At 39.1% G+C, this 23,762-nt stretch overlaps 1 protein-coding gene across 1 annotated transcript in view; it reads left to right on the plus strand.

Moving 5' to 3' along the window:
• The first annotated feature begins 454 nt into the window (after positions 1-454).
• The window catches only part of ADGRG2 (adhesion G protein-coupled receptor G2), a 78,032-nt gene continuing 54,724 nt past the window's right edge, over positions 455-23,762 (plus strand). Inside the window, exons 1-5 of the mRNA XM_067556470.1 lie at positions 455-474; positions 5,731-5,849; positions 7,863-8,468; positions 21,509-21,562; positions 23,639-23,671. Coding sequence (XP_067412571.1) covers positions 455-474; positions 5,731-5,849; positions 7,863-8,468; positions 21,509-21,562; positions 23,639-23,671 — 832 coding nt within the window. The remainder of the gene's footprint in view (positions 475-5,730; positions 5,850-7,862; positions 8,469-21,508; positions 21,563-23,638; positions 23,672-23,762) is intronic.

Here is a 23,762-nt window from a genome sequence, read left to right on the forward strand (position 1 = left end):
AAGACTGAAAAAACCCACAAAACAACAACTTAGGACAACATTTTTAAAAGGATGGTGTTATTTCTGCTGTTAAGTCAGTGGACGGTGCATGTGCCAGGTTTAACAGTGACGTAAGACTTTCCAACATAAGCATCCTCCCCATTACATCTATCTTTCTTCAGCCAAAGTTTAAAAATAAACTAGAAGTGTTACTACTTTCTGATGCCAATCTGGAAAATAAAGGGAGCTGATGGAAGAAGTTGATATTCTTATTCTGGAGAGTGCAGTGGGAAGCACTGAGAAAGAGAGATATACCTGTCCAGTACCAGCTGCTGTCATTTGTCTTGCTCCTTACGTCTTGCAGCTGAGTAATACAGGCTGTTTGTCACAAAAATGCGACAGAAAAGGCTTACTATTCCAACACGTCCAACTTTGACAAAGAAAACCTATCAAATTGCAATATAACTCCAGAAGAATGAGAAAAATATCTGCAATGTAAGGAAGTGCTAAATATGTCCATATGTGAGTGATCTTTTGGAGACATACTGAAATACAATATGGTTACTAAGAGTGAAATTCTGGCCTCATTGACTTCAATGGAGCCAGGATTTCACTCCAAGTCCTTTTCATATCACTGCTAATATTCTACTTTTATTTTAAAACTGTATTGAGTTAATATAATCTGATTTGTTTTCCTGTGGCCTCTTTCTGCTCCAGTTGCGTTTTTAACAGTTTAAATAAAAGCTAACAAAGTTAATATTCGAATAATCAAAACAATAAAATAAAGAAATATATCTGATTAACACAATTTGTATTAAGATCTACAATTTGTATTAAGAGCTACAAACTTTAACATTACAATAATGTTATTTTAAGGTATGAAAAATATTGTATGGAGTTTTTAAACAATTCTGTAATGTTGAAAAATATTTGTATTAAAACCAAAGGTCTTTAATAGGGCTCTTTCTAAGTATGGGGTGCAGGATTAGAACAAAACAGATTAAAGAGTAACAGTAAACAACATGCTTATGTATGAATGAATGACCACTAAGAATGTCAGAATTTTCCATGTAAACCCCTGTTTGCAATGATTTAAAATGGTGAAAAGTTTCTGGATAAAACTGGACATAGTATAACAAGATCCCAGTAGTTTATTTTTTAAAGTGTAAAGAGTACAAAAAAGAGAAATTTACTGGTTTTCATATTCTTTGGTGTATTCAAAAAGAACCTCAAAGGCTTTATGTAACTTTTAACATTCAGTTTCACAGAAAGTATGATACAGTGCAGGACAGTAATATTCATTGTAAATATAATCTGTTTCATCTAGAGCGAGTGAATTGGTCTGAAGCCCACTCGAAATGTACTTTTATCCAAAAAGCAAAATCTCTTTAGAAAATTCCTATTCTATTTAAAAAGTGCTGGCACAATATGGCACATGGTTTAGAGAAAGCAGTGGATGGCACTATTGCATCATAATAAGGCAATAACTAATGGTCTTCTCTTATTCAAACAACCAACACATTGTAAGAAGTACTAATAATCATGTTAAATGTCATTATTTGAGAACAACAGAGAGTTGTAGTTTAAATATACTCAGCTATATCCTTGGTGATTCTTCCAGAGTTCATTAGTTCAGCACCTGCAGGATGTTGTGTTCTCTAACACATTTGGGCTGCTCTGCAATTGTGCATAGAAGTGTGGAGAGATTTGCTCATCGCAGGCTAGATGTGGCATAGCAGATGTTCCTCCCCTCTGCTGTGTCTTGTGACCCATCCGTCCAGCCATGTTACGACTTTAGACCCACCCCTTCTGGGGTAACAGAGTACAACAAAAGTAAGCATCTGATCCCTCGGTTCAGTCTGCTGCCCTCAGTTCAGGGCCCAGTTGTCCATATGCTCTTTTCTCAGGGCTTACAGTAGACCATATGGCCTTCACAGGGGCTTTATGCCACCTTGCCAGTGTCTGGTAGGGGAATCCAGGCTCTCACTCTACACTGGGTTCCAGACCAGAGACTCTAGGACGGGCAGTCAAAGTACACACTGCCAGACTCCTTGCTGCCACCTCCTGGGACTTCTTCCTACCAAGACTTTCCCTGGGTGGTGTTCTCATCATGCAAGAGCTTTCCTGTTCCTTACAGGTCTCTACTCCCCTGCTATCATGAGAGTGACAGCAGAGTTCCTCCCTCTCTCCCTGCCGCCCCTCAAACTTCAGTCCAAATGCACCTTAGACTTTACCATCACTGCCACTTGGGCTTCAATGCCTTCAGCTGCCTCTTCGCTCAAGACAGCCCACCTCTGGACCCACGTTTCACTGTCCCCAGTCTATCAGCTTTTCTCCTGGCTCAGGACCCAGCAGTTCTGGCTTCAGGTCTCCCAGGCTTTCTCTGCCTTTAGCCTAAGAGAGGAAACCTCTCTACTGATAAGCTGGGTCTCTTCCCTAGCCTTCCTTTCACACTACCTTGTGTTCCTTTCTTTTTGAAGACCCAGCTCCTCCTTAGCTGGGCTTGACCACCAGTTATGCCTAACTAGGGTACCAACTTTGAAATGCAAAAAATATGCCACCCTTGCCCCACAAGAAGTCAAGCCTGCTGCAATTCCAACCACAAGGCAACTCCGCAACCCACCCTCTTCAACAGCCACTTATAGTACATAGAGAGGTAACACATATAGATAAGATTGTAACATTGCACATCTCCTCATTCTCGTATGACTCAAACCCTCTTTCACATATACTTGCATGGTGTGCTTGTGTATTGGTGGGGAGATGGTGTATTTTCAACAGTTTTGATCTCTTATTGCTTAAACTACGGAAGTGGGAACATTGTGAGCATCTTTAGCTGGACACAGAAACTGCTAACATTAGATACCCCAGTGCATTGTGATAATAATGCGAATCTTTAGATCCATGTAAAAAAACAAACAAACAAACAAAAACCAACCCGTCAGATTAAATTATTTTTCTGGCAACTGGCAAATCCATAAAAAACCCAGCCAGCCTGGTCAAAGATCGGCTTAATAGTAACCCTATGCCTTGTACCCTGCCGGGTGCTATCCAGTGGCCTAATTGAGCTCAGTTCCTGTTAACCCACGGTTAACCAGTATGGAGTTGATACACCGCATCACAAGAAGCTTCTGTCTGGTTATTCTGTATCATATGTGTTCAGTTTAAAAATGAAAATATGTTGTTGTTCTAACTGCCAAGTCTGCAAATTCAGCCTGGGCTCTGAGAGTCAAGCTGACTTCTTTCCTTCTCCTAGATGATCACAAATACTAAACTATAAGCCAAATTCTATCCTCACATATTATCTGCAACCCTGCTGTCTCCAAATTATGTCCTCAGTTACACCTTTGCAATTCCATTAACTTTCAGAATCTTTATTACTAGTAATGATGCACAAGCCAGAACACCCACTTGTGTTCTCAGGCTGCAAATGTATTCTTATTACTAGAAAACATTGTTTCCAAATGAGTGAATTATCACATACTGTACAAATTGTATTTCAATATTTAGTCATAGCTACTGGCATACAATTTGTACAGTAGTGTGATATTTAGTTTGGGAGTAAATACATGTCTTAGTACTTTATCTTAATTGTCCAATTTCTTTTATGTCTTATAGCACAGATGAATGTTAAGGAGGGAATTGAATGAGGTTACGGTAGGAACCTTATACATTAGTACTGTATGTGACATACAATAGGAGATTTCCTCCAGTACTGTTGAGGATTTCTGACTAATCTTCTGGATGCCACTTCAGATGTTCCTAGGGCTCAGGGAAGTTCACATTTCAACTGTTGGTCGCTAGGTAGTACAGCTGATTGATGGTACAATCTGTATGTGCTGAGTTTGTTGTCTGAGAACATCATTAGGGGTAAATCCTTTGCCTTACAGAGGAAGGGATTTACCTATTAAACTGGGGTATTGGTTTACAGCTTGATTTTTGTTAGGGGAAGAGGTAGTCTGAGGAAATTTGATGTGTCTCAAGGTAATGGCCACGTACCCACAACTTTTGGATGGGCACCTAATTTATTTACAAATACAAATAAATAATAAAATATATAATGGCACCAAGATCCTTGGAGTTTACCAACTGATAACATTCCTAGGTTACTTACATAAAAGCATTTAAACACAAAGGTCTTCATAATCAGTCCTGGGACAATTAAAGTTATTCTGCAGGTCAATCAAATGCAAATATATAGTTTTATTTTTAGAAATTGTAAGCGTAGAAGTCCAACTTGGAATACATTTCCTGTGAATCTCTGAAGTGCTTGTTTGTCTTTAGGTTCTGATATTTCTTGAATTACTTTAATTTTTATCTAGTTTCAACCTATCTTTGCTAAGACTCATGATTTATGTTAGCTAACTCTGCCATTCTAATTTGATATTTCTTTTTGTTCAGTTTTATAGGCTCTTATTCTTTGCTCAACTGTGTTTTCTTCTAAAGGGCTTTTCTTTGTGTTGTTTAATATCTGTAGCCCACATGACAACATTACCGATGATATGCAGTACTTAACTTCTTCCAGTCCCAATATTTTTATGAACATTTCTTCAGAATGTTTTAGGAGGGATGATATTTCAAATGATAAACTGCATCCAGTGTCTCCAAAATGTGTACGGTATGCTAGTTTAATCATCCTGACCAATCTGCCTAACCCACTGTTCCCAGTTACCCTGGGATTTCTGTTGCACTAGAAATACTGGATACTGTATAGCTATTGGAATCACTGGCTGATGTTCATGTTGTGTTGCTCTAATTAAAGACTTTTGGGCTAATGTGTATGTTCTGTATTAGACTTCACCATATATTTGAGTAATACATACAGATTGCTTCCACACTTTTCCAACCACTTTTTCTTTCTCATTTCTTTTGTTTGGTCCAACCCCTCTATCTTAGAGCAGTTGGCATTTTTCAAGGTGAATACATTTAACCTTCCCCTCCCAAATAACAATCCTATTAACACATCCTGGTAGACCTTTTGATATCAGTGCTTTCTTACAAGTACCTGCTAAGGGGAATACATAGTCACTGGCCAAGATTTTAAAAAACAAGTGCCTAAAGTTTTAAACATCTAAATAGATTTTCTTGATTTTCAAAAATGCTGAGCACCAAGCAACTCTCACTGTCTGAAATAGCTTTGCACTGCTCCCAGCTCCTGCTACCAGTACTTGTCTGGCAGTGTTTATCCATAGTAACTATTCATTTTATACTAATCAAATATTTTCATTAATTTGAATGCTTGTAACGGCCTACTTTTCAGATCTATTCTATTCTAAAGATAAGTTTACAAATGTGCACTTTCTGCAAATAGGATGAACCTTATTACAACCTAAAATTTTTGAAGAGATATATAATATATGTATAATTTTGGTGTGCTGAAGAGTCCTAAGGTTTGTAGCATATCTGATATATATATATTACAGATAAATGCTACATGTATTAAAAGTAGTGTTATGAAGTTTACTCTACATTGTAATAGATTACATAGATTAATCTCCTAATTACAATAAGTGCACATCTATAAACTTAACTTTTGGTTATAGCAGAAAAAGAGACACTTTACAAGAATTTCTGGGTCATGGCAAATTCTAACCCTCTACAGGAAGCGTGTCAACCCCATTTGGGTAGAAATAGCAGAGTTGAAAAGATTTACATCCATGTCTCGGAAGTATCACCTAATGTAATGTCCACAATCCTGTCCTTTTGCTGATCATTGTTATAGAATATGATTTTTTCTGTTGTGTGTTCTAGAATGATTGCCTGTGGAGTGCAGCACTGCTGTGCTGGCAGAGTCCAGGAGCTTTTACTGAAATTCAAGATTTCTCTAGCTATCATTTTACTTCACTTGTTTCTGGCAACATCGAACGGAGGTAAGATATCTTTTTCCTTACTCATGCAACATTGATAGTGTGTGTGATATATACATATGATTAATCATTATTAATTTTATGGGTGGGATTTTTTTTCACATATGCTTATAATTGGTCAAATTGCACTCCCATTGAAATCAGCGGTAAAATTCCCATAGCATCAATGGGAGCAGTTAGGTCATAACTGAGCACTTTTGAATATCCAATCCTACATCTGCATTCTTTCTTTATTGTTAATCAGGACATCAGGTATAAGTAATTTTTCATTAGCTGTGGGTGAGAAAAATAAAAATGCAACTTATTTAATAGCAATACATCATAGAGAGAATGGAACAGCTTCTGTGCCACTCTTGTTGTTGGGTGTGTCTTGGAAAAAGGTGGTGAGGTCTTGTAGGCATGTTGGCGTGTGGGGCCCTCCCTTGCTGTCAGTCTTGGAGTGAGGCCAACCCTCTTTGCTGCACACTCCTAAAATGGCAGCCTGCAAAAGGGGAAGTTAGCAGTCTCTAGGGCTCAAACTTTCAGACAGGGTAGAGCAGTGAATAAGTTCAGGGGCCCAAGCCTTAGGCATGGGTAAACACCAAACAGCCTAAGGAGCTCAGGCAGGAGTGAGCACCAAACAGGGGTGGGGTGGCATGGGTTAAAGGGACCCGGGCCCACCTTACTCCACTGGATCCCAGCCCAGGGCCCTAACAATGGTGGAATGAATATTTGCATTTGTTTGCATCTGCATGTCGGTTATTATGCACTTGATTATCATTGCAGAAACTCAAAGAATATACATGTATTTAATATGTAACACTATTTTTCACTTAACTAGAAAGTCATTTAAAATAATATATTCCTTTGAAAATATCTGCATGTATCCAGTAGTTCTGTTGGTGCTTGGGCACATTCAATTGCAAATTCATGGTTTGGGAAAATGCTGAGACTCCAAGCTCCTGTGTCAGTTAGAGATGTCTAGACTGAGAGTCAGTGCTTCACATTCATGAAGAAGTGAAGTGCTTTACTACAGTAGAATCCATTGAAAACTCATTTTTGCCAACCATTATTATTACACAGATTTTAAGTGTAGGTAAAAAACTGGTAATCTCAGGTACCACTATTTAATTACCTTTCTGCTTATTCATTGAGGTAAATTATTAAAAGCATAGTAAGAGATTTCTGTGCAAATACTTTCATTACACATAAGTGCCAGAGTGACACTAGCTTTGGAAAGGTGAGCATGTTTGGATAGTGACCGATATCTGTGTTTGGTTTTGCCAAATTATTCTGCATTCAGATGCAAGAGGGTTGGTTTTCTGAGCTAAGAGAAAAATACCAGAGCTATCAACTCTGATGATGATTATAATTTCTTACTGGTGTTGTGTACGCTGCCTCAGGCTACCAGTAAGGGATCATGACTCCATTGTACATGATGTTATATAGAAAAGAAGTAAAAATACTATCCCTGCTCCAAAGAGCTTTAGTCTTTGTTTATGATAGAAACAACCAGTGGACACAAGAAACAGGTTGCAGACGGAAGTGGGAAGATAAGGTAACAGTACGATGATGAAGTTTTGCACTATAAGTAACTGCTTGCCACCTGCAAAACAATGGTAATCAGTCATGGTTTTTTAGGCATCACAACAGAGGTGAGTCTTATGGAGAGATTTGAAGGACATTTAGAGCTGTATAATTACTTCAGCTTGAATTTTTTATTATTTAAATTTGATACAATTAGGTACTGACCTTTCAAGCTGCCCCAGTCACTGGGCGATTGTGGAATAACTTACAGGATCAATGCTTTAAATATTCACATAGGAGCTGTACTATCTCAAGGCCTTTACAAGCAGGTGGAACAGATCAACAACAACAATCAAGAAAATGAAGGAAAAAAAGGAAATTTCTTAAAATGTAGTATAGGCAAATTTTATGTAAATAATCTAGAAATATTAATACGTGTGGTCACTACAATGATATATTAAAAAGTCATTATAAAATAATTTATTTAAAAGTTACCATTTCTTTATTTAGCTCAGGATGATTTCCTGGGACGATACAGAGCCGTTTTTAAGACTGCATGTGAAGATGCTTGGTCTTTGTCACCAGGAATTCAAGTGCCTACCCTGAAAGAATTTACAGTCTGTGTGAACCTTAAACTAGTGACTTCTAATAATCCCTGGACAGCTTTTGTATACAATATAAAAAGAGCTGATAGCACTACCTCTGCAAATAGCTATGAACTTGGACTTACAGGAGACCATGACAAATTGACAGTTTGGATATTTGGCATCCAAATAAATTTAACGGAGAAACTTAATGTGGATACCTGGTACCAAGTGTGCATAGAATGGAGAAGTAAATACAAGGAGATGAAACTATTTATAAATGGAACAGAAAAAAGAAGCCAAAAACTGGTTAAAAAAATAGACCTTATTGCAGATGGGCAGATTTTACTTGGCTGTTCACAACCATCAGCCACATCATCTGCCATGGGTATGGTTGGTGAGCTGTACATGTTCAGAATGTGGGATAAAGCAGATAAAAAATCTGACTGCAAAGATGGTAATATTATAGGCTGGAGAAAGAAAAATTGGGTCTATAATCACACATTAGAAGAGAGCAACATTTTGCCATGTGGTAAGTACCATTATGTCACAACTAAAAAAAATGTTTTTGCTTAATGCTGGTGTGATCACAGATACATAACCTCCGTATTTTGATATTGCTTTTAATTTCATGAATTCTTTTCTCCATAAAAGAACATAATCTCAACTATCTCATCTGTTGAGCAAGTTCTATGTGAAGAAAAGTTTGAATGTGTTAATCTTCATAATGTATCTTTAAAAAAGAAAAACTATACTTGGTTGTTTAGACAAACAATATGTAATATCACACTATTGGCTCATATTCAATTTGTGATCTAGTATAACCCACAGATCCTTTTCAGAAGTAATACTGCCTAGCCAGTAATTCCCCATTTTAGTTGTACATTTAATTTTTCATTCCTAAGTGTATTACTTTGCATTTGTCTTTATTGAATTTCATCTTGTTGATTTCAGACCAATCCATTTCTCCAATTTTTCAAGATTATTTTGAATGAGAATCATATTCTCCAACCCCTACCAGCCTGATATCTTCATATTTTATAAGCACACTCTCCACCCCATTTTCCAATATTTTCAGTGAAAATATTGAATAGTGCCAGAACCAGGACAGACCCCTGTGGAACCCTACTAGACACATCCTCTCAGTATGACAATGAACCACTGATAATTACTCTTTGAGTGTGTCTTTTCAACAAGTTGTTCAACCACTTCACCATAATTTCATCTAGACCACATTTCCCTAATTTGCTTATGAGAATGTCATGTGGGACTCTGTCAAAAGCCTTACTAAAGATAAATAATGTTTGCTGCTTCTTCCCTATCCACTAGGCCAGTAATATTGAAAATATAACAGTGTTCCACTTGTGTAATTAGGAGGGGTATATGTGTAGGGGCACTAGTGGTGGGAGGAATGGAGATGAGACATTATAGAAGGTCTCCTTCTCTGGGATATTTTTAGAAAATATCTGCCCTTTGGTGCAACTGGTACATTTCAAAAACAAAATATTTGTTTTTTCAGAAGTATTTTTTTGAGCTTTGTTACTAAATCATTTCTGACAGGGAAGGTCTAGCAGTATCCAGAGTGGTTTCCTTTGTCAGAGGCAGGCAAATCATCCTAACTCTCCATTTTGGTGACAGAATTTTAACTGAGTGCTCCCAGGATCTCCCAAAAACTCTTTCTAGCCCATCATTGCAACAGTTATTTGTAAAATTATAATCCCTTCCTTCAAATATGTGCAAATATATACAACAAGAATAGTGCATAGTCATCCCTTGTAATATAGTTGTAAAATTACAGATGAACTATGTTAAAAGAACATTATTAATGTTGCAAAGTCCAGCACGCAAAAGGAAGGAAATGAAACCTTAATATGTCCCCGCCATGTGTATGCTTTATGAAATAATCTTTAATTAATTACCATTTTAATACAGGTCCCCTGCATCATTCAGTGCACAAGATGGACCTGCTCTGGGGATGAATCAGAGTTGGTCGTAAAGAAAGATGTTGCCTATAGGCAATCCTTGCCTAATTTTTTGTAATGAGGCAGGGGATTGTAGGAAGTGCAAGGATGGTTTCATGGCTAAGGTAGTTCAAGAACCAGGTAGTTCAGGGCCAGATTTCCAGTTAGGCACAGAAGGCACGTGCCTAGAGGCGTCAGCATTCTAGAGGTGCCTAAACAATGGCGGATTACTGCACAGGCCAACGAGTCCCATGCCCAGGGGCGCTGGCCAATTTGGAGGCCCCTTATGAATGCTGGAACTCTGGCCCCTCCCCCTGCTCCTCCTCCTCTGTCCTGGGGCCCCACATGAGCGCTGGAACTCTGGCCCTGTTGCCTGCTCCTCTTCCCCCTGAAGCCCTGCCCCCTGACCAGGCCAGAAGCTGGAGCGCAGGGGTGAGTATATTGCCTCTGCCCGGAGCTGGCTGAGCCGGTTGCCCCAATGCCTCCTCCTCCCCCATCACCACCCCCCACACATGGAAAACATGAAGGTCAGCTGTGTGTGTGTGGGGGGGGGGGGGAGGAGGAGACGGACGGACACTGAAGATGCTGCACCTAGAGGTGCATAAAGTGTAAATCCAGCCCTGCTTGAGGTTCTCAAATTGGGCTCCAAAATTAGTGGGTATTTTTTAGCTATCTCTCTGTGCCTCAGTTCACCATCAGTAAAATGGAGATAATACCACCTCCTCAACTCACAGGGGCTGTTCCATCATTTGGCATCATATTGACACCCACATGGCTTATCAGCAGGTTTGGAATCTTTAGATCCACTGCACAGTCCTCTGCTACTTGAGCTAACAGAGTAACTGATAGCAATAGTAGGTTGTCATCTTCTACTACGTAGAGCAGCACTAGAGGGGGAAGAGAAACTTTGCCAGTGGGTTTCACAGATATTTGCTGGCAGTAGGTAAATGATGAGAGACAGAGGTTTCTAGTGGCTACAGACCCATTTGCTTCGCACATCCCTCCCAATCTTTGGTCCTTTGTGCCCTTTCTCCAATCTATCCCTGTCCCAGTGCTGGCTCTTCCCTATCCAGGCTCCTTGTCCCATTCTCCTCACTTAGACAGTTCCAATCTCCACTCCTCCAGTTTCTCATCTTGGTCCTGGTATATTTGCTCAGCCAGTCCTGTCTCCCCCTCTGGACATCCTTTCTCAGTCTCCCACTTTCAGTCCTCCCACTCCACTCCCAATCCCAGCCTGCCCCTTTGTCTCCTCATCCAATCTGTTTCTCCTTTTCCTCTGGCATTTAGTTATTACCGCCGCCCCAGCCCATATTCCCCAGTCCTAATGGCTCCCAGTCCCAGTTCCCACCCCAAGCTCCTCATCTAATCTCAGTGCCCGCCCCCACGCAGCCCTGTGTCCCATTCTCATTGCCCAGCCAGTTACAGTTCTCCCCCTGGACCCCAGTTCTCTTCAGATCTCTCTCCTTCCCCCTTCTCCATCTCTCTGCCCCACTGGTTCTCAATCCCAGTATCCTGCTCAGCCAGTCCCAGTCTCTCCCACCCCGATTCCCAATCCCAGTTTCCCCTCTTCCTCCCCTAGTCTCCTGTTTCAGTTTCTCCCATCCCCAAGCTTCTTATCCCATTCTATGCTCCCCCTCCCCTCTTATTCCCTCTGTGTTAAAATAAGGCAATTTTCTCTTCCATGCCTCCTGGGCTCATTAGGAGGGGCATTGAGAGCCCTGGAGAGACAGGCTCCCTATTTTAAGTTCCAGTGCCTGAACTCAAACCTGGCCTGGCCCACAGCAGCCCAGAGCAGCATATGCCGGGAAAGTCCTGTTGAGCCCCAGGCTTTCGTTTCTAGGGCCCAAAAGAATTTCCAATAGCCTCCAAGATCATGACCAGGATATCAGGAGCTATTCCCTTCCCCTAGTCTAGTGTTGCTCTGCAAAAAATTACATTTATGTCTGTGGCACAAATGTGACTCTTGCCTCCTGTTTAATCACACAGACTCCGGGATCTTCAGTTTATTTCAGACAATCAAAATTGTAAAGCATTTGCACTTTGCACAGGTGTCAGTAGATGCCAGGCGGTAGAGAATCAAGCCTACAAATTCTATGCCACAGAGAGCATGAGATGGCTTTTATAAATCTAAAAAAATAAAAATAAAAAAATTAAGTACATTTCAAACCAGACAGAGGAAAGTAAGTATGGCTTACAGTCTCTGGCTCACTCAGAGAATCAGTGTCATATACATATGTTATTTTTCATAGATACGGAAGCTGCCACTAGGAGTCTAAAAATTGTTGATTTTAATCACATACCTTTACATGAACACAATTCACAGTTTATATCTAGGCACCTTGCTTCATCCAGGCTTTCCTGTCCAGTCCTCAAGACTGTATCCTGGTGTCCTCTTCTCTGTGCAGCCCCCTCCCTCTTCTTTACCGCAACCATTACTGCAGGGGGTGGGAGGAGGCCAGGTTTGTGGGGACAATGGAATCTGTCAGTAGTGGGGTAACTTGGAAATGGTGAGTAATCTATACAAACCTGCTCTGCCCTGATTGCCCAAGGGAGAGGATATCTTCAGCCTGACTCACAGTTCAATCTGGAGCTGTCAACCAGAACTGTTTCTTGGTTCTGTGAAGCCCGTAAAGGGTACATCTTCACTGTGATAAAAGACCTGCTACACAACTGCAGCTGGCCTGGGTCAGCTGACTTAGGCTCACGGGCCTTTGGCTGCAGGGATATAAAATTGCAGTGTAGACATACAGGCTCGGGCTGGAGCCCAGGCTCTGAGACCCCTGCTTATTCTTACTGACATCTCCAAATACTTGAGAGGCGGGAATGGAGTCTGAGACTCCACCTCTTGCTCAGAGGTTTGGAATGCAGCTACTGTGTAGTTACTGGCCTCTACATGGCTTGTGAAGGGAAGTCCCTCCCAAGTGACGATTTCAATTGTGCTTTACAAGTTGAGTGGAAAGAATTGCTTTGGGACTTATTGCTACATTTATTACTGTACAATGGAGGAGATGGAAAGAACATGAAACAAGTAAGACAGAGAGCCTTTTCCAGATTGGGGCTAAAAAAAGAAGTTAGCTTGTCATTATTATTGCTATTTTTTTCTTGAATTTAGAAATTTAAAAACCTGTAGAAACCTTTGTGTTTCAACAAGATGACTAAACATGGGAAAAAATCTGTGAATTTAGAGAGCCTGTTTGATGACTCACATACCTTGTGCTTTGTATCCATTAGAACTTAAATTTGACCTTTCTCTTTCTCTTACTGCTTTTCATTGTCCTCCTTCTTTTGTGACATCAAAGTTGCTCTTTGAAAATCAGCCTACCAGAAAAGATGAGGTAATCAGAGTCACCTCAGCCCCTAGGCTATGTCAGAGGTGCACTCAAATGGGGCTTGTTTAAATGAGAACTCCCTGCATTTACAGTGACTCTCGAAAGACCATGTAATGTCAGAGCAGGGATAAAGATACTAATCTACCTTTTCTGTGTCTGCTTGGTACAATCTCAAATCTGTTAGAACTAGCTGGCCATTTTTCACTATTAATTTGTCACAAAAAGAAATGGGCTCCTGATGAACAAGCACCTTTGCTGTTGTCTCCCATCCACTTCTCCCCAACAGTCAGTGACAACGAACCCATCTTTTCTTCCATAATGTCATCTTTAAGTCACCAGAGGCACTGGGGCTAAGAGGCAAAACTAAAACTGCTATGAAAATATCAAATGTGCCTGAGGATCCCATCTGCATGGAAAGTCAACAGGATTTTATGTGTGGAAGAACTTCAGGGTTGGGCTTTTACTCCTCACCATTATTGTTATTTTGTGCGACAGGATTTTCACTTTGACAGAAATTGTGGTAGTTTATTCATTATTCACAGCACTTTGCCTTTACCAGAAAAACTGGATTAAATATGAAGCTGAGCATTTAACATGACTTTAAGTGTACCTATTTTATAGCTATCTGTGGTTGGAGTGCCTCTTTTAGCCATTTAGAATAGTATCTGCATTGGTCTTTCTGTGTTAGGGCTGTTCAGTTTAGTTCATGAGCAAGGCTTCTGAAATTCAGTCATGGCAGGTGTTTCTACTTCAATGGTAATGTCATAGTAACACTAAATACAAATGGAAGGTCACTGCTGCAGAGCCACTGTTGATGACTAATGTAGTAAGAACTGATAACTATTTCCTTGCAATAATTAGAGGAGAGGATTTGGAACAAAATGAAAATTGCCATCTGAAATTGACATTTCAACATAAAATGCCATTGTGTTCAGTTTGTATTTTTAAGCCAAAACAAAATTTTATTTCGACAGTTCTTGCTGGAAGATAGAATTATTTTGTTGGAATTGACATTTTGCCACCAAAATAATTCAATTTTGATTAAACTGTATTTTTCAGTGGGAAAATTTTCAGCAGAAATTATTTTGATCAGATCTAAATTTTCTAAGATCAGTCTAAATTTTTGTTCCTAACTTGCTCACATAATATTCCTGTGAGACAAAATGATCTTTTAACAGTAGGGACCTGTGCGCAGGAATTGGTTCTTGGCTCTACACTATTTAACATCTTTTATCAATGACCTGATATCTCAACATAAAATCATTACTGTTAAAGTTTGTAGACGACATAAAATTATAGGAATGGAAAATAATAAAGAGGACAGATCAAAGATATAGAGCAATCTGGATCTCTTGGTAAGCTGGATGCAAGCAAACGTGCTTTAATATGGCCAAATGTAAGTGTATACATCTAAGAATAATGAATAGAGGCCATACTTACAAGAGGAGGGACTCTAATCCTGGGAAGGAGTGATCTGAAAAAGACTTGGAGTTCATGGTGGATAATCAGCTGAACATGAGATCCCAGTACAACACTGTGGCCCAAAAGGATAACACAATCCTTGGATGTATAAATGGGAGTCTTGAGTAGGAGTAGGGAGGTTATATTACCTCTGTAATTGGTACTGTTGTAACCACTGCTGGAATCCTATGTCCAGTTCTGGTGTCCACAATTCAAGATAGATGATGATAAATTGGAGAGGGTTCAGAGAACTGCCATGAGAATGATTGAAGGACCGGAAAACAAACCTTATAGTAGAGTTCCAGAGGGGTAGCCGTGTTTTTAGTCTGTATACAGTAAAGTATACTGATAGACTTAAGGAGCTCAATTGATTTAGTTTAACAAAGAGGAGATGACTTGATTACAGACAATAAGTACCTACACGGGGAACAAATATTTGATAATGGGCTCTTCAATCTAGCAAAGAAAAGTGTAAAAATGGCTGGAAGTTGAGGCTAGACAAATTCAAGCTGGAAATAAGTCATACTTTTTTAACAGTGAGGGTAATTAACTTCTCCAGGGTCATAGTGGATTCTCCGTCACTGGCCATTGTAAATCAAGATTTGATTTTTTTTTCCTAAAAGATATTGAAACAGGAATTATTTCAGGGAAGTTCTACAGCTTGTGCTATGTGAGAGGTCAGACTAGATGATCACAGTGGTCCCTTCTGGCATTAGAATATATATATCTTAATAACATACAGTCTTTATCAGCTAGATTTCGGTACTACGCAACACAGAACCCACTAACATCATTCTGTGGCATTGGCCAAGTACGAGCCACAGAAGACTGTGTTCCCTATTCAATTACCACGGTGTACCTTGCAAAACTTCCATCCAAATATTGCCCTAGCCTAGTTTGTAAAATATGACATGAACGGAGGACACAGAGATGTGGCTGAAGTAGTCCTGAATTGTGTTAAAAGCTGTTCTATTCAAGTTCTATTCAAAATCAGAAATTTTGCATAGTTCTCTTTTTGGATATGGACTTTTGCAGTGGAAATTTGAAAATTTTCAATTTAGTGTAGAACTAGAAGAAAATTGTGAGTTGGAAAGTCAGACTTGGAAGGTTAGAGCTATGAAGACAACTTCAGTTTCTCCAGTTAAAATGAATAGGAAGCAAAATGAGACAGTACAAGAGCCTTAGGGATGTCAGTGTTATCTTTCTAGCTAGGTACTATGTGCCTCACCAACGTTAACAAATTTGTCCTCCCTACAGCTTAGAGTCGCTCTAAATTACATTGTTTACCATTTGCTTCAGGGTGCCATTATGGGAACTGGGTGCTGGTGAGGTGTAAGTAATCTTATTCCTCAGGTAAACCTTATACTGTGGCAGTATGGAAGATAGTGGTATAAAAACTGCTAAGCTGGATTTATGCCAGTGGAAGACTTCTCCCTATCCTTGCACAGGGAGGTAATTCTGGAGTGGGTACCGTGGCTTTAGGACCTATTTGTGCTGGCGCAGTGCAAAGTGGTATCAGCACAGCACAGTAGTAACAGGAGTTACTACTTTTGTTATTTAATAAGGAATGTTATTGACCATAACTCCATCTCAGCTCAGTTTGTGGTATTGGCTCTTCTTAAAAAATCTCTTGGAAAAATGCTGTTTTTTCTTTTGTACAGAGGGAGAGACATACCAATCTGAAGAACGCTATTTTCTCTTTAGACTACACACAGCTGATGAGATCCTCATGTAGCAATCTCTGCTTGTTGAAAATACTAAAACCACCATTGTAAATCTTGTGTTGTTCAAGATGACCGTACTCTTTTACTCTAGAAAAAGATCTGAGGAGACAGTGAAATCAGTTATTTATATATGGATTTTCTCTTTCTTTTTCTCAACAAATTAATAACCTGAGGGGAAAATCCTACCTGCTTCGCACTATTATCAAATTTTGTTTTCTTTGTCAGCCCTGAGGAGATCTTAGACTGGACTTTTTAGCTTTCTCAAAATAAACTTTGTCTAGATCTTAGGTACAATAATGTGGGAGATGACTTGAAAAATTTAAGAGAGTTTGAATTATGCATTTTATTTTATTTTATTTTTTATTTACACAGTCTTAAACTGATATTCACAAATCTGTTAATGTAAGAAGTATTATTTATGTTTATCCAGAAAGATCTGCTTGTTTTATTTCTGCTGAGAAATGGCAAAAATTTGAACAACACAGAAACTAATGATTTCTATGATTATGTGGCAAATTAGAATATAAAATACTAATAATGGGCCAGAACCTGCACTTTGACAAATAGAAAACCCCACCTAGCCATACTTCTCACCCTGCTGTAGGAGAAATGCATGCAGGTTTGTGATCCAGAAGAAAATGCTCACTTCCTTTGCATGTGGTGCCTCCAGATCTGGGACTGGCTTCTAGTTTATTGCTCCGTGAATAACTGGCTGTTTATGTATTCAAATGCATTCAGTGATTAATGGGTCTTGACGTGATAAACATTACAAAACCCACACAGTGGGCTGAATGAGGGGGAGAGGTGAAAGTAGAAATGTGTCCATATGGTTTTCTGTTGGTGTGACCTGAGTAGGGGGCCTTAGTCTTTTGAGAATATGAATAAGTAACATGTGCGGGTTTTGTTTTTTAAATAAAAAGGATGCTGCTGCTCATCTGTTTGCTCCTCTCAAGCATGTTCCCTTTGCATAGCTGTTTTCATGGTAGCAAAACCATTGTAGGGAGCAAAAGAGGTGTGCGTTTAATGGACCCTACCCTGCAAGATGCTAACCATTTCATGATGCGGGATGCTTTAAGGAGCTTAGTATGCTCAATGCCCATTAATTCAATTGGAAGTGAGGATCTCAGCAAGAGGTACTCAGCACTTTGAAAGATTGGGTCTGCGGTGAGCAAGCCTGTGCAAGAAACAGATTTTCCTTTTTGTGCTAGCTTGCATGCATACTGGACCATAATTCCCCTTCTCACCCACTTAAATCCCACAGATTGATTTTAAAATGCTTACTTAGCTGTTTCCATCTTAATAATTAATTCACATTTTATAACTTATATTGTAAGGTATAGAAGTAGCTGATGGTAAGGAGAGATGTCGATGTTCTATGTCTACAGGAAAGAGTGGAAGGAATTGGGCTTAGATTGAAAACTTTTCCATGTGGGTGACAAAAGGGGTGTAACGGAGTTCAGTGGTTGTGAGAGAAGAGCTGAAGAAGATGGTGTTTGAAAGTTACTAGAGTAAGTGACAGACTGATGGCTGTATGCGTCCAAGTTAAAGAGTGAATCATGTCTGCGATATTAATGTATGCACCTCAACAAGAATGTGATGAAGAAGAAAAGAAGAGTTTCCTTCAAGGCTTGCAGGCACTAGTGGACAGCCCTGAGGGGCTGGGTGATCTGAATGCACACACAGGCAAAACCAGAAGGGGGGTATGAAATGTGTTTAGGAAAACATAACCTTACGCACTGTAAATGAGGAAGGGAAAGTGCTACCAGACATTTGTATTACCAACCAATGGATGATAACCAATACATGGTTTCAAAAGAGAGTGAGTCATTTGGTTACATACTTCAATGGTGGAAACAAAAAAGCCACATTGATATGATGTTGGTGAGGAAATCTCAGCGGAGTTGGGTTATGGACTGTAAAGTGATACCTAGCGAGATGATATAGCACTGATTTACACAAACCTCTTGTGGCAAAAATTCCAGCCGAGTGTTAGACAAGGAGGCAACTAAGCTCAAAACAAACAAGATTAAAATATGGGAGTTAAGAGGAAGTGTGGCAGAGAAGTTTGTGCAAGCAGTACAGGATAAATATCTGGCTGAAAAGGAATGGAACCACCTCAAAAGAACTTGGACTAAGGCAGTGGAAGAGGTTTATGGATAATAAAGATAGGGAAAAGCCAGGGAAAGAAAGGAGGGTTGATGGATTGATGACATGCAAGTAGCATTCTGAAAAAAGATAATGGAGTTTAAAGAAAAAGAAATGACTCTATTGAATGTAAATGAAAATAGGTACAAAGAAGCAAAGTGAGCAGTCAAACAGGCAGTGAAGAAGGCCAAAGAGAGAGTCCTAGATGATTTGTATGCCTAGCTTGTAAACAACCCCCAGCAGGCTGGCAAAAAGATCAGTAGCACTGCAAAAATAAGATGCAGAGGGAAGGAGGATGGTATTGTAACACCATTTGTAAATGATGATCGGGGAGACTGCTAGTAACTCCTGAACAAGTGAAGGTGACGTGGAAAATATATCTTAAATGAGGCTAACCCTTTTAGGGTGGAGTTGCCAACATGTGGTACCTGAGCTTGATGTAACAGAGGAGATGAGAAATGCAGTTCAGGAAATGAAAAACAGTAAGGCAGTGGGACCTGATGAAGTAACAGAGAACCTGGCGAAAGTCTTGGGTGAGAGAGGCATAAGATGGATGAGCAGCGTGGTTAAAGCTGCATGTCAAGACAAGAGAATTCTTAAAGACTGGTACAAATCTATCCGGATCCCAATACATATAGAGGAAAACATCCATTAATGTGGAAACTACCGAGGGATAAAGCTATTGTCACATGGGATGAAGATACTGGGACACATCTTGGATAGTAGGATTAGGAGAACGGTGGAACCCCTCCTTGAACAAGAACAGTTTGGCTACTGGAAAGGACAGATGACATGTTTGAAGTTCGGCAAGGGATAGAGAAGCAGCTTGAGCATCAACAGAACAGCTTCTGGGCTTTTTTAGACCTAGGAACTCACATAATAGAGTGGACAGAAGGATTCTGACACCAGTGCTGAAATATGAAATGTCTGAGGATTTAATGACTATGGTGAGTGACCTATATAGATCACCTAAAACAGTGATCCAAACATGTTTTGGTACAACAAATCCTTTTGAAGTGAAAGTCAGCCTGCACCAATAGTTGGCCCTAAGTCCACTGCTGTTTCTCATATTGATGGGCAAGAGGATCCCAATGAGGAAAGGTGAAAATTTGCTATATGCACATCCCCAAAGAAGACCTAATGGAAATAGTAAGCCACTAGTATGACCATCTTAAACTGGCAAGGGATGAAAATGACCATAACTAAGATTGAGGACATGTGGGTCATTAGAGGTGCCACAGGAAAATGAACATTGAGATTACTGAGTGAAACTAAATCAGACTGAGCAAATCAAGTGCCTTAGTAGTTGAGTCATGGAAGGTGACGAGTTTGAAAATGATTGGGGAGTTCTAGAAGAGGGTGGAATAGCATCTCAAGGGTTGTGTATGACAAGCATATGCCACTGAGATGAAAAACCCAACTGTAGAGAACAGTATTGCACCCTGCAATGCTGTATGGTGCAGAAGCATGGGCGATAAACAGACCATAAGTTCAATGCCTACAGGTGTTTTAAGATGAGATGTCTTTGCATCGTAAGAGGAGTTATATGAAGAGGCAGATTTCAAAATGAAAGTATTAGGATGGAAGTCAAAGTCCATAATGTGGATGACAAAATCCAGGAAATGTTACTCCACTGGTTTGGACACATGCAGAGGATGAATGAAAGCCACCTGATGAAGATAGTATGGCAGGCGAGGGTGGCAGGAAAGAGACCCTGAGGAAATCTGAGGAAGAGATGGATGAATTGCATCAAAGAAGATGGTAAGCAGTTGCTGCTTTGGACAGATGAAGATGTTGGATCCTTGCATGGAGGGAACCTCAGCTGCTGGGATAAGAAGAAGAAGAAAAAATATATAGTATTCCTTACACCTTCACAAGAAGCTGTTTTGTTTAGCATCTCATCACTACATTTTCCACAGAATTAATTCTACATATTACTTAAATAATATTACATCTTAAGGAACCTCCATAAAGACCAATGTGGAGTTAGAAAGTGTTTTATAAATGGCATTATGTCTAATCACAATAATATTAAAAAACATTTCCATGGAAAACTCTAGAACACAAAGTTCTAGAACACACTTCTTACGGGATTAAATATTGTAACTTGACTATGATTCTATATCCTATAGGACTTAAACTGGTATCTGTTTTTTTGCACCAGGGAACATTATGGCTGCTTGAGCTCTTAGTGTAAATAAATAGTAGTTCTTCATACTTCATATTGAATCGTACAAATTTGACTCACAAGGCACTTTTCACCATGTCACATTTCATGGCCCCCAAATTGGGAACCAAATCCTGATTATCTCACTCAGATAGTTCTATCTGACAACATCGATACTTGGTTTAACCAGTTAAATCGATGACTCCACTGAAGTCAATTTGACTTCAATAGGTCTACTGTATTTGTGAAACTAAAGTGATCTGGCCCATAATATGTTAGATTTTTTCCTTGAGAATATCCTTTCCTTTATCAATAGGGCAGAATATTTGCTAAAACTAGCAAGCCATATGGGGAAAAACTGCCATAAAACAGAAGGATAGTTTAATATCGCTGAGGATATTGTCTATTTAGATATATTTCATAATTATTGTTTTAGTTTAATTCAAGATATCATGTCCAGCAAAAATGAACTGAGGTTTCTTTACACTTAATAATGCAAATTGTCTAATTTCCATAGAAAAGATACTTTCTTTATTAGTATGGGTGTCTCAGAGAGATCCTATATTCCTAAGGATTGTATTGGTATTCCAAAAGAGATTTTGTATCTCTCTCTTCTCTTGGAACTGGAGAGGTTCTGCTAAAGTCCTTTTAGCAGGTAGATATTGCCCTCTACTGGTGAATACTCCCAGCTATCACCATTGAATGGAAGACCAAAAAAAAACCAGTTGTATTTTTATCTGAAGAGATTCAGCTTCCTCTAATAAACTGTGTGTTTTCCTCTACAGTAAATGAGGTATCTTCCAGATCACCAGTTGCAAATTCTTCAGTAATCATATCTGGTAAGAAAATCACTACCTGTAATGTACTGATTATTGCAAATGCATGGCAGATAAATGTCCACCTCATGATAATTGAAGTAATGCAGAGAAGCTACTGTGTAAATAAGCCACTATATATCATCAGTCTAGTTTTATGTTTTCATGTGCATAATATTGTCTGTATCATCTAGACAAACTCTGCTATTCTCAGTTTTATAGCAGTAACTCTCAGGAATGGAATAATAGGTTCAAGTTGCCTAGCCAATAGCCTTTGACAGCCCACTAAATAGTGAATAATTAATGGGGGAAGGAAAAGGGAGGTGAAGATAAGGTGGAGATTCTCTGCCCACATACACACCTGATAGAAATACCTGCCATTTGATGCTGTGTAAAAACAACCAAAAACCACTTCAGGATGTTCAGAAAGAAGGGAGGAGTATCATCTATTAAAATATTATTTATAGCAGAATGTGGGTGGATAAAATTGATGTACAAGCACACACTCACTGTTTATTGTTTAACACTTATTGAAACATTTTTTTGCCATCTGTTACTTTTTAAAAAGGAATAATTTTATATATGTATGTATTTTTGTTACAAAAGACAGCTTTGCTGGGCAGAATTGGTCCCCCTTCTGCCATATTCCCAATTAACAGAATGCCCATTCTAAACAAAATTCTGTAGCTGAGGCCAAAGTGCAGTTTTCATACTAATGCCTCATGTATTGGTTGTTAACGGAATATTCCCCTTGTCCCACCGCCAGCTGAGACTATATCCTACACCAGTTCTAATCCCTGCTTTTGGATTACTCAGATGTTTTAGAAAATGAATTATAATCATAATTCATCAGAATCCTTATAGCTGAAGGACCTGTTAATCCCATGAGCAAGAAGTAAGGGGGTACTATACAAGGGATTGTAAGAGGGTAGGCCAAATACATTTATTTCCAAAATAATGTAACCTTTGAAACAGAAGCCTTTTTGTCCTCCTTTGCATCATGAAATAGGTTGCTTATGTCTTGTGTGCAATTCTCTCTTAATTGATGTAATCATTATTTTTTAATACATTTATCATGTTTGTTTCTTTTACTATCGCTTTGTTAGCAACACCTTGGAGAACTTAGTGGTCTTTTCTGACAGATTGACAAGTTGTTGTTGTATAGAGCCCTTTAAAGTTGTCACTGAGGTGTCACATGGTGCATCTGAGCTAGGTTGCCCTCTGAACACTATTTACTTCTACGCTGTACTGTGTGGAAATACTTTTAAAATGTGGGTGTTTGTTCACAAATAAGTTTTGCCCACATCCCTGACTTTAAAAAACAACTTTTCTCTGCATTTCTCTGTTTCATGGCTTGTGATAATATAATTTTATTTTGTTTCATGTATGTATAAAGCTGAAGTATTTTTTGCATCCTTTTTCATTTGTTAGCAAATACAGTTAATTTGAGGTACAATAGACAATCCATATTGCAGATAGTTTGCCACAATCCAGTATAATGAGCATATTTTTTCAAGAAAGTCACAGGACTAGATTGGCAGGGCTGTACAGGCATGGTTGTATTCTGCAATAGAATAGTGGTGGGGAAGTCCACTGCTACTGACCAGACTAAACCAGACTAATCTCTCTTGTAGGAGTACTAGGGGGGAAAAAAAGGACAAAATTAGCAAAAGAGCTCAGCTAGTAACAACTTCCATTCAGGCACTTAGTTAGTGGTCAGATGTTTAAAAGGGCTCAACATTTATTGTTCTCAATGTCAGCTTCTGGGTACTGAATATTTTTGAAAATTTGGCTACTTCTAGGTGCCTACATTGGATCTTGCTTGAGCTTTTATAGTTCTGTCCCTAGTTTTAGGGAGTAATTAAAAATCTGGTCCCAGATTCTTACAAAAAAATTAAAGCACTAATTTTATGCCTCTTACCTTCCTTCTTCCCCCTTTGGCAGACTTGGCTATTGGTACTTTTATCACCTATTCCATTAACACTTCAGGCAAGATTTTATTAACATATCTCATATCTAGACTTATCTAGCCTATGTTTTACCTTTTTATTATAATTTTTTCATTCTTTTTTTACTACTATGGTTATATTTCTTTCTCAGATACAACTTCATTAGAAAAGACAAGCACTTCAGGTGAGAATTATTCTCTTCACTACAAACTTTAGAATGGGGTCCACCTTCAGACCTGATGTAAACAGACAAAACTCCATTCTGATCAGTGTGT

The sequence above is a fragment of the Emydura macquarii genome, unplaced genomic scaffold, assembly GCF_026122565.2.
Source record: "Emydura macquarii macquarii isolate MOO-44397 ecotype Brisbane River unplaced genomic scaffold, CSIRO-AGI_Emac_v2 contig_1786, whole genome shotgun sequence".
NCBI lineage: Eukaryota > Metazoa > Chordata > Testudines > Chelidae > Emydura > Emydura macquarii.